Below are 12,048 nucleotides of genomic sequence, written 5' to 3'. Positions count from 1 at the left end.
GAGGTTTTAAAACGTACTCCTTTCATCTCTGCAACTGGTATTTTACAGTTGCAATTCTCCATTTCACCATGAAATTCCATATTCTTTTCCATCAACCGACATAGAAAGTAAATCAAACCGTAATGCATAGAATGAGACCAGGCATAAACTTTTCTTCCTGTACTCAGCTGTCTGCATCCCATTTCAGTTCTCTTCTGACTCCTGTTAGGTATTTAACTCATGGGAAGGTGGAAGGAAAACACTGGAAAAGACAACACTTCTTGATGTGTTTAACAGCTTCATAACCATCCTGAATTGATGCTGGTTGGGGCTGCAACTACAGAAGCTCTTCACTCACAGGAGAAAGGTAGATGGTAGGTTGGTATATATTCCATTCCATACAGTTCTGTACAGTGCAGTGTGAGAAAGACAAGACAAAATGAAATAAAGGTTAATTATTTTACTGCTATGTTCGACTATTCAGAATAGTGTTTCTAAGCAATAGCATTATGTTATGTTATACTTTTCCTTCACTTTTACATGTAGAAGTTTTGAGTAGCAAATAGTAGAACTGAAGCAACAGAAATGTGTAGGGATATATGCGAGTATTCCCCCATAAATGAGGGGAATCTGCTAAAACAGAAACAGCTGTCTTATCTGAATCTGAAAAAAATGCATGTAAGGAGTAAATTACCACAGGCACATAAAAGAAATAAAAAAAAATTGTAATGGGCAACAATAAAATGGCTTGTCTCTTCCACTGTGTTTGTGTGGATAGAATAGAACAGAACAGAACAGAATACAATAGAACAGAATGGAATAGAATAGAATAAGAATGGAATAGAATAGAATAGAATAGAATAGAATAGAATAGAATAGAATAGAATAGAATAGAACAGACTATTAGAATGGAAAATTACAACATGACTCTTAAAAAATTCCCCAAGTATGTGGAATAGATTAGCAACATCCTTTCTATGGGGAGCTTCTTTACTTCTTTTTTTTCCATTTGGAATCTATACCTAGACATATACTGACATTTAAGGAATCAAGTTGACAAATGCCAGAGCCATTTTGTCTGATGGCAGCCAAATGAATTGGGAAAGGAAGAACCTCTTTACCTTGTAAGAAGACCCCCTTTAACATCATGGCAGCGTATAGGTGTTATTAAATTGCACTTATATCCATGTAGCTTTACACTTCCAGAGCAAGCAAAGCCTGATACTTTATCTTTCTTGCAAGTGTTTTTTGCCCACTTGTGTTTTGTAATACATGTCAATTTTTTATAGTCTTTTCTACTAATTTATTTCTGTCTGCAGAATGTTATATTCAGTTCAGTGAAACACGTAAAATATAATATTATGACAAGTGCAACAGAATATTAAAAAACTAAAATTTATCAAAGCCAAGATGAGCATTACATTTTTGTTGGACTAAAAGAAACACAGTAGGGAAAAAATGAGAGGAAAAGCCAATCAAGGCTGTCACACTAAGGTAAAATAAACGAGGAGTCTCACAATTTTCTCTTCGCCCACCCAACTGATGGTCTATTAATATTTCCATGTGACCCATATCTACAGTGTTTTGTTAGACAACTATACTTTTCTAATACATAAAGGAATCAGATTTCTCAGTAGACCTATTTAGTATTTTGCATTAATAACCACATCATCAGATTTAACAAAGGATTGTAAAATTCTTCCATTTGCTAGGGACATTTACCAAAGTACTGGTAAGCTTTACAGTTTTACTCAGGTGCAAATACAGATGCTACTACATTTTTAAGTATTTTTCCAGAGCTGGCACTTTTAACAGTATCTTCCAAATTTTAGTTGTGACAAGTTCCACCAGCAGTGGAACTTTTATGTAGCAGTTTCCGGTAAGTTTTTGCCCCTTGAGGACATGTAAAATAAAATGCACACAAACACCTTTATAAATAAAGCACACATACTCTGAACTGTGAAGTGAGACGGAAAACAAGCCAGTCTTACGTAGTGACTTAGTTCCAATAACCTATGTCACGCTGACCCTTACTTTTGGAAAATCAGATATTTTTAAACTAAGCTATAAAATCTAAGTATGTCTTCAAATTTGAAAGAAATCACTCATTGCCCTGGCACATTTTGAGCCAGAAATCATCCATAATAAGGTTAGTATTCTGCAAGGATGGATTGAATGAGGATGCTTTTGTTATGTAGTAACAATCTACCACCCTGGGAAAATAGTATCGGAAGAGTAGTTCAGTGGCCTGACCATTCAAGTCTCCTGTTCCTCTGGATCATGCATCACTGAGGGTAGAGAAAATGTGAAACTAGAAGCAAACGAGCAACTCAGATAGGAGTAGAGTAGCTCAGATTGATGGAGCCATAGGAAAAGTGTGGGAACCCCACTCACCCACCCAGTACCCAGCCCTCACAACTCCCCAGATGCCAACAGAGCCCCCAAGTACCTTGCAGTGCTCCCAAGAGACCACCGAGCTACCCAGTACCTCTCCAGTGAACCCAATACCCCCTAAAGCCCCTGAATACTCTGCCAGTGACCCCAGGACCTCTCAGAGCCTTCTCAAAAGTAGAGTCCTGCAGTACTCTGAGTACCTAGTACCTTGCCAGAGCGCCCCCAGTACCCACTGTGGGGTGACTGCAAGGGTTAAAGGATAGAGGATACCAGTGCAGCCAATATGATGAGGAAAGAGGGATGATAGAGACAAGAGGAAGTGAGCAAGAGTATGGGTAGGACAACCAAAAACAAAGTAGGAGGTAGAGACAAAGGGCAGAGAGAATGGTGGAAATTGAGGTGGCATGGGGTGAGGAGTAACGGCTCATCTAGAAGGGAGATGTGCCCAACTAACCCAAGACAAGGAATGGTGTGGGAAAAGGGCCTGTAAGGTGGAAACATCATTTCAGAGAAATACACACACCCATTTGAATAAATGGAAAACTTCCCAGAAATGAGTAATTTCCTTCTGCATTTTTAACATGGCACTAGCCATAATTTTTTTATTCAGTGGCATTTCTTTCCTTAGGTGACCACCATCATTTGCTTCTAAGCATTGTTCAGTCTCTCAGAAGGCCTCCTCAAAATCCTTGAATACATAAGCTGTTGGCTTTTCGATTGTTCTGCTTAAGTCTCAAGGTGTAGAGAATCCATTCGCAAGCTCGTAAGACAAGTCACTGCGTACATCTTCATAAATTACAATATCTTTTAATACAGTTGCACTCTATGCAACAGAGATAGAAGTCAATCTTTTAGTAACATCCTAAGAGACATTTCTATGAAATTGAGAGCAGGAAGTAAGTAATCTTTCATCAGGTACGGTCTGGCTCTCCCTGTCTGACAACAATATAAATGCTCATATTTCTGTGAAAGGATCTTAGTGCTGGTAGGACAGCCAGCATTATTATCTACAGATTAGTAACAGAAGCAAAAAAGGTAGCTTGTCTTTTCCAAGGTCAGGGTATCAAGCAGTGAAATACTAGTCTGTTGCCAGGCCCTGTATTACTCATAAAATCATCTTTGTCTTTTTGTGCCTGGAGAATTCTTGTCCTGCTTTCCCCTCCCAAATAATTTTTTTTCTCCCTACTTTTCTCTCTTGCTTTTTTTTTTTCCTAGTTTCCTCACTTAACCTCTGACTTTCTCTGTTGCTACAAAAAAGGACAAAAGGCAAGAGCCTACAGGAACCAGGACTGTCAGACTCTTGTCCTTGTCCAGCGCTGCCTTTTAATTTGTGGGAGAGAACAGTAGGTGAGATCATTTCATGCTGCATATATTGCTGACATGCAGAGCCAGGAAAAACAGACACACTTCTGACTTCCTTGGAGAGTGAATTCCTGAGCCAGGGTACTATTCCCTTAATGAAGCAGCTACACAGTGCTAGGGCAGCCAAGCGACTTTTGTTGTAATATTTAAATCCTATACGCATGGAACACTTTTTGGCAAATGTGCTAGTAATCTTGTTACATTTATGGATGTGTTGGATTTTCAGGTTTTCAGTTTTTAAATTATCAGAATGAAAAGTAGCTCAATCTTTCTCATTTATTTGCAAAAGTCGTATTTTTGTCACAACTGCCTTATTTTAAGTGTAAATGTCCCAGATTTAGTTTTTTTTTAACTTGAAGAGGAGGTATAATGTAGAAGATCCAACAATTAAAACTATGCAAAATACACTTTCATGTCTCTGAATGTTTCTGTATTCTTTCAGCTGTTCTGACTTCAAATTCCCCAAATCAAGATATGAAGCACATGAAAGGCTTGGCCTATTCTACCTTTCACATCATTACAATGTAGTGCTGTTCTTAGGATAAGCTTTGTTGTTGTCTGATAAATATTCATACAAGTCAGTGAATGCAATTCCACAGAGTTCTGCAATCTCACAAAATAATTCTTCTAAGAATATCATCAGATCTGCTAAAATTGCCTTTACTTTTATGCAGTTTTCTCAGCTAGAAAAAAGTCACTACTAAGAGTTAAGCATTACATTGTTATATATTACAGGGACAGAATTAACAGAAAGTCTCTTTTAAGCTTGGGGTTTTTTTTTATTCCCAGTGGTAACACTAATGTTGCAGAAGCTAGCATATGTTGAAGCAACACCAGAAAAGTAAGGAGCGGTGTAGGGTCCTGTTCGGACTGCAGGTCTGTGCACTGCCTATGCTCATTGAGAGTTAAATCCTCTAATTTATATGGAAAGTGCTGTTGGGTTTAGGTTGGATTGATATAATCTGCACAAAGCAAACTTAAGCAAGACACAAAACGTTTGAATTCAACTAAGCTGTTTTTTATTGTAGATATAATCTTCTTGACGTTTTTATTTTAAAGCACCCAAAAAAGTGTAACAGGAGAGTAGTCAATGATAAATTGACCCTACAGTGATCTGACATTGTGTCTTGGGGTTGAGTTGCTCTGACTTAGCCTGTGAATGTTTGATTACCTCAAAAAGCAGCTTTTCCACTGGGGTGGCTCTCCCAGCATGCATTTACTGCATTCCAGTCCTTGCCATCATCAAATCAAGCATTTTTGTCAGGCTGTACCTTGTAAATACATTGATCATGAGCTTGACATTTGAATAACTTTTTTTCCCGACCTGTTTAGCAGCAGAGCTATTTTCAGGGCAATCTGCGTCTGCAAACAGGATGAAATTAGGGAACAGGGGAACTGGTTGTAGTGCTGTTCATTAAACGACCACAGAAGTACATCCAACACAAGTATTACTATTGGTCAATCTCCTCCAGTTCAGCAAGGGCTGAAAAAAAAGAGTTGGAATATTTTGAGGAGTGGTCATGAAGGTGAGTGGTATTTTCGAGTTGTCTCTGCTAGTGGACCCCAGACTGAATCTCTAAGGTTATTCCACGCCTAGTGTTGCACAGCCATTCCTAGGGCAGCCTACCTACTTGAGAGTCTCTTTAAGTAAGGACTTTCGCTTCTTCATACCGACAGACATAAAGTCTAAACTATGTTTTTGTCTCCATCAAGTCAGACCTGAGGAAGAGCCTCACTGAGCTTTTTTATACTTCTCGTTGAAGCCAGAGGACTCAGGTGAAATGCATAACCCTGTTTCCTCCCTGTTTCACTCCCTGGTTGAGGGGATAAAAACACGGCTGGAGGTCACCATCTGCTACCTCAGGTGGTGGGGACAGATGCGGAGAGAGGTTCCCTGCTCTGCCCGGGGTCTTGCAGCGCCGTTCCTGGGGGTAGAGCCGCCAACCTCCTTCTCTCCCAAACTTCCGGCCGCCATTCCTGTGTGAAGGCTCACCCGTGACAGGAGAGCCGCCTTCGACCCACGGGCGCAGGCAGCTGGGCAGGCTGGCGGGAAGCGGCCGGGACTCAGCACACCGTAGCGGCCCCGAGGCCAGCGGCGAGGGGTCGGCAGCCCCCAGGCCCTGAGGCAGGGCGGGCGGTGGGCGACGGGGGCGGGTGAGGAAACGCGCCCCCGGCCGCCTGTTGGCCGCAGGCATCCTGTCGGGGGGGCGGGGCCTCCAGCGTGCCGAGAGAGGGGGCAAATTTGCGGAGGGGACGAGTTGCCGGAGGGAAGGAGGGTTCGGCGGTGCTGGGCAGCGCGGGGCCGGCTGCGCCCAGAGCGGCGGCTCCTCGGGGAGGAGGGGCGGGGGAGCGGGACTCGGCGGAGGCGCGTACCTCCTGGTCGGGGGCCTGCGCGGGCGCTGGGGAGAAGAGGGGCTGCCCGGTCCCTCCCCGGCTCTCCCCTCAGGCACCGACCCTTTCCCCGCCTCCCCTCAGCGCCGGCCCTGCGCGCCGCCCGCCGCGCTGTCTGCCCCGCCCGCCGCTGCGGGCGCTCGTCGGCCGGGCGCGAGGCGGAGCTGAGGAGCGCGGCGCGTGCCGGCAACGTGCCGCGGCTGAGGCGGCGGCGACGGACGGATGGAGCCCACGGGCGCGGTGAGAAGCGCGGCGGGGTGACCAGGCCGCTTCCCGGGGGGCCGGGGAGTTGCTCCGGCGAGAGGGCAGGGAGGGAGGCGGGGAGTCGGAGCGCAGCCTTCCCGCCAGAGCGGCCGCCGTTGCAGCCCTGTCCCCTCCGCGCCCCTGGGGGTGCCGCCATTTCCTCTGTGGTGCGGCGGTCTCGGGCCGCTGCAGATTCGGGTAAACGGCCGCCCCCGGCTCGGGTGTGCAGCGGTACATGGTAGCTGGGAGAGGCGAGCGTCCAATTTCTGGAATTATAGGGTACAGACTGTAAATGTGGGATGAGTCACCAGGCCTTTGTGGCGTGGTTGGTTGGCCGCGGTTGTGTTCAACATAAAAATGAAGAATTACCAATTCGAGTAAAGAGTAGTTGTCAAACACACTAAACTTCTAAAAATACTGATTAATATACATATCCATACTATTTGAAAAAAAATGGTAAAAAGTGAGTTTAAAAACCTGTAGAAACACAAATGGTTAGGCAAGTAACATGCTTTTAGCACACATGTTATTTTTAAAATACTGTTTTCTTACTGATACACTGGCATTAAAGAGAGGAAATGATGTTGAGAGAGCTATCAGAATAAAATAATGCTTTAAAATTCATTGATATTTATTGTATTGGGAGTTCACAAGTGATGTGTTTGATTCCTCATTTCTTCCATTTGAGGCTTTGGTGGTGTTTTTTTAATAAGATTTAAAACTCTTGTGTGGAGAAAATGAAATTTGGTATCTTTGCAGTAAGGAATACATTTTGGTTGTGGTGTCAGCTCTTAATTGTTACGTTACCGTTAAATTCAGATGTCTTAGTGCGGCACACAATTGCTGGATGATTATACAAGTAAAATATTGTGTTTGGTGTGGGAGATGAAGAAAGTAACCTGTTTCATCGCCCTTCAAAAGTTGTTCTCAGTTGAAAAGTTGTTCATCAGCAGAAGACTTTCTTCTTTCTAAAGCCTTTGAGACTGTAGGAATTATGATTATTCTTGGCCTGCAAGTGTTGTGGTTTTTTTTTTTCCCAGGTTAGCCACTACTCTAGGGTAATATTCCCAGTAGGAGGAACGCATACTTCCTCCTGAATAGATCAGGTTAAAGACTTGGGTTTTTCCTCTTGCACAAATTTGTATGTTTTAGTAAATTTGGAAAGGGTATTTGTCATCCCTAAAACTAAAAAGTATGGACTAAGCTGGATTTATTGTATTTAAAGTATCTAAAACAATGGCACTAACCCATTACTCAGAATTAATAGGATTAGCTCTCAGGTAGCTAAGGAAATATCAAATAATCCTGGAAGGGCTTGCAGGGCAAGCAAAAAGACAACTTTTTTTCCTAACATTCATCTTTATTATTGATCTTCTATTTCTTACTGCACTTTAACTGTCAGCCTTCATTTTTTGTGTGTTCTCCCAAAGAGAAGGGATTTATTTTTTCCCAGGAATGCTTAAAGGCAGAGGTAAGAAAATGCTATCTGTGTGGACAAAATACTGTCCTGTGAATAAGTGAGAGAGGCAAAATCAGGAAGTAAATGAGACAGAGTAAATGAAAGGGGGGGTTGTGTGAGGACAACTGTTCAAGAGCACTTTGTTTTCTGTTCTAGTTTTTGAGAGGCTAGAAGTGAAAGAACTTTCTACTAGATGCAGTAGCTTTCTATGTTTAAAATATGCTTTCATGTGTTTTATCAGCCCTTACTACAAATTTTAAGGGTTGCACAATGGTAAGAAAAAACAGATTTCTCTAAAAAATACATTTCTCTTGAAATCCTTTAAAAAGAAAGGTTGGAGGCTGAGACCCCTAGGTTCCTACTTCTAGTTTTCAGTGTTATGCTTACTATTACTCGTTATTTGCAGCCTGTGGCAGCTACTTGTCTGCAAAAATGATCTTGAAGCCTCTACTGTAATTCCTGTTAGAGAACTTAGTGACTGTACTACATGGCTCCTTTATAGGTATTACCTCACAGTTAGGGTTGACTATGTAAAGCAGTGTTAATTGGCTCTCAAAAGAGTTTCCAATGAAATGCAAGTCTGCATTGTTTCACAATTCATGGCTGTAAGCATGGTGGAGGTTAAAGCATGAGGCAGACTTCACTAAGTAATGTTTTCTGTGAAGTTCCTGCCGTACTGCATTCCCTTCCTTTACTGGGGCAAGAGCAACCCAGTTCTTTTGCTGAGAGAATTTCTGTTAGGATCACTGTGTTCGTAGGCCAAGAGAGTGTTGAATTAAAAGACTAGTCTTCAAGTGCTGTTCTCATCAGTTGTAAGGAGCTGGTTGATTTTACTTGGTGGAATTATGGGTGCTCTACACTTCAAGCAGAAGCTGTTGGAAAGAGCAGAGTTTTGTAGATGAGTGTGAGAGCGCAGGTTGAGTTGGAAAGGTCCTTTCTGCATAGGCTTAAACTAAGGGACTTCCAGTAGGTATAAATAAAGCTCTGAGATAGAGCTCTAACTTGGGATTCTTACAGTAGGGTGCTGTGGAAACAGAAAAACTAAGATTGGGGGATTAGACTCTTAAGTATCTAATTTGGAAAAGTATTAAAATAAAAGTCAAACTGCAGACTGTATTCAGTAAGTTACTGAATTGCTTAAAACTAAGCTTATGTTTAAATAATTTGCTGGCCTGCATTCTGAATAGAAATATGTGGTTAATGTTCAGGTATTCAGTATTTGCTGTGCCTCCCAAAAAATTCTGTATATATTTTCTGTTGAGAACTTTTTTATTGGATAGCTTATAACAAGTAAGGTATTGAAAATATTTTCCTTCAACCAGCAGACCGCAAATCAGACACAAACAGAATCTTTATCATCATCTCCTAACGCTGTATCGCCGGTGCCATTAAATAACCTGACCAGTGCTCCAAGGTTTGGAACAGTTACTCCAAATCGCATCTTTGTAGGAGGAATTGATTTTAAGGTATTTTTTCCTAATTTTACTATAAAATGATAATTTATAACCCTATACAAGCATATAGAGATGCATGCATTTAAGCATACTTCTTCCAGCATTAGGTATAGTGTTAGTAGCTAAGGACCATGTAGAACAAAACTTCAAAATCTGTAATGTGGTGTTTAGGGCACCGTATCTGACATATGCTTACATGGTAAAAGAAAACTGATTCATAGAAGGTATACAAGTCTTCACATAACTTAGGTGTGCCTTTACATTAGGCACTTGTCTTCTCTCCATGCATACTCAGTAGGGAACAGTTTCCTCCAAGTGGATTTGGACCTTTCTCCATTAAAAGGACTTTTTCTTACTCTAATTTACAGTTGGGAGTTCCTATGATATGTCTATGCATATTTCCCGAGTCTTATGCTAAATATATTTTTAGAAAGAGGGATCATGGTAAAAAGATGGATTTGACCAGTAAGTCACCATGGTTTAGTGGGAATTTCATGTGACGTATGCAAATTCTTTATGGAAGCCTACAAACTCTGCCATTCTGAAGCTAGAAAACATTACAGTGATGTTTTGTATTGTAAACAGTGCTTTAGTATGTAATTTACAGAAACTAAATTTCAGATCTGGTAAACCTGCTTCAGTGGCCTCACCTGTAAAGGAGCACATGTTATGTAAATCTACTAAAAGAGGAATTTTAATGGATTTCTAGCGTTTTTGCTGAATATGAAAATGCAGTATTTAAACAGATGCTGTTCTCTTGCTGTGAGACTCATACATGCTCATTTTTCTCTCTCCCTCTCCAGGATTATAATTAGTTTGTAGCAAACTTTAGATAAAGTATATCCATTAAAAGTGTTATGGTAAATATTTGTTGAATAATAACTATGCAAACCAACTTTTCTTCTTTTTTTTCTCTCCTCTTGAATTACTGTATTAGACAAATGAAAATGATCTCAGGAGGTTTTTTGCTCAGTATGGCAGTGTGAAAGAAGTGAAGATAGTAAATGACAGAGCTGGAGTGTCTAAGGGGTTGGTATAGTAGAATAAGTATGTTGTAGGAATTAAAAATTTAACAGGAAGCTGACTGCCTATAGCAAATTTGATTGTTTTTCGTAGTTTGGAATATTATTAATTTTGTCATTGATGTTCTTAGTTATTCCATGTATGCAAAAATCTGTTCTTGCCCTTTAACATCTACATGCAAATATCTCTAATTTGTGCAACTGTAAAATTCTATAATGATATTATTATAATGTAAGATGAAGCTGAGTGCAACTAGGAAAAAATCAATAGTTGTTTTGGATTTTTTAATTACAATAATTTAAATAAACCTATGACAATAATAGTCCTAGAAAGATAGTTTAGTTATTGAATATACATGTTTCTACTACTGAAAGCCAGTGTAGAAAGGAGCCTAAGAATGGAGGAAGAAGTGAAATAAGCCTGATTGTACTGGAGTACATTGGCAATAACTGAGATTTCATGTGAACCTTTTTGGAACAAGAACATAGGGGACAAATCTGACAATGAGTTAGGATTGCAGAAAAGGGAACTAAGACCAGAAGTCAACAATATAAGAAATGCCAGAGAGCAAATCTGGAGAAAATAAAGGCTGGGTAGTAAAGTTATTGCTAGAACCCAAAGGATGGTGAAGGTAATAAGCTGGGGAACTGTACTGCCACAAAAGGATGCGAAGAGAGCTGAAGCAAAAAGGAATGTGCATGAGAATTTGTACCAGTAAATTTCACTTTGGTCAGAAGTTCTCTTCTAAGCAGTAAGCCTCTGATGTCTGAATCTCATAATTTTAATGCTGTCAGCAGTTAACATATATCAGCAAATTACACGCTGAGCTGCAGGTCTTAGCATACAGTATACACCTGCGTGGCATGTTAGACTTGTTCCTGGTTCCAGAGCAGTCACCAAACTGCTTACCCTTTTACTAAATTCCAAGAAACATCTGAGACTTGCACTACCTGTGTCCCTATAATGTGGTAACCGAAGAACATCCAATTATTGTGCAGTTGTGGTTGCCAACATATGTATCACAGTAAATATGTTGGAAAGTAATGACTTTCAGTGGTGTTGGGATTTCTATTGAAATCCAAGCACAGGCTTCGTTGCTTCTCATTGACAAATGATTTAAGAAACTCAGACGTTTGTGTGATTGATTATATCTGCTCGTTCATTGCCCAGATAGCACATAGAGAGAAAAGTCTGTGTAAGTAAGGTCCCAAGCTAGGAAAGTACTTCGTGTGATCTTTGGACTTGAAAATGTTTCCAGATTTTTTTAGAGAAGACAATACAGGAAAAGCCCACAGATTTAACAGTATAGCTGGTCAGAGTCTTACTGCGCATCTGTGCTCAAATAAGCACAGAAATGCTCACGAAGAATGATATGTTGTATTGCAAAATTTGATCTGTTGGCTGGAATGACAGTCCTTCTTGATATCGTCTGAAATCTGACCCTGAGAAATGAACCATGAACTGAAGTTATGCATGCAAAACTACTAAAAGATTTCAAAAAAAAATTTGTCAAAATTCAGAGAGCTGAAGTTAATTTTGGAGGGAAAAAAATGTATTTTATGTATGTTTTGTGGTACAGACTTTAATTATAAGATCAGATACTTACTTTTGCACAGGAAGTGCCATAGTCAGTGACTTAAATTTATCTGGGAATGAATTGAGGGGTTTTGGTACAGCAGGAGTTGTATGTAAAAGCCTGTTGGATTTGTTGCAGCAGTTAGAAGAGGTATGGTGAGAGACAGA

General features: G+C 40.7%; 1 protein-coding gene across 1 annotated transcript in view; it reads left to right on the top strand.

Annotated features, from left to right (window-relative positions):
• BOLL (boule RNA binding protein) overlaps positions 1-12,048 on the top strand; it is a 37,609-nt gene that overhangs the window by 8,602 nt on the left and 16,959 nt on the right. The window contains exons 2-4 of the mRNA XM_086615876.1: positions 4,226-4,285; positions 9,151-9,294; positions 10,220-10,311. Coding sequence (XP_086472002.1) covers positions 4,226-4,285; positions 9,151-9,294; positions 10,220-10,311 — 296 coding nt within the window. The remainder of the gene's footprint in view (positions 1-4,225; positions 4,286-9,150; positions 9,295-10,219; positions 10,312-12,048) is intronic.

The sequence above is a fragment of the Tauraco erythrolophus genome, chromosome 8, assembly GCF_009769465.1.
Source record: "Tauraco erythrolophus isolate bTauEry1 chromosome 8, bTauEry1.pri, whole genome shotgun sequence".
Classification (NCBI taxonomy): Eukaryota; Metazoa; Chordata; class Aves; order Musophagiformes; family Musophagidae; genus Tauraco; species Tauraco erythrolophus.
Note: the sequence above shows the minus strand (reverse complement) of the source record. Positions and strands in the feature narration are given on the sequence as shown.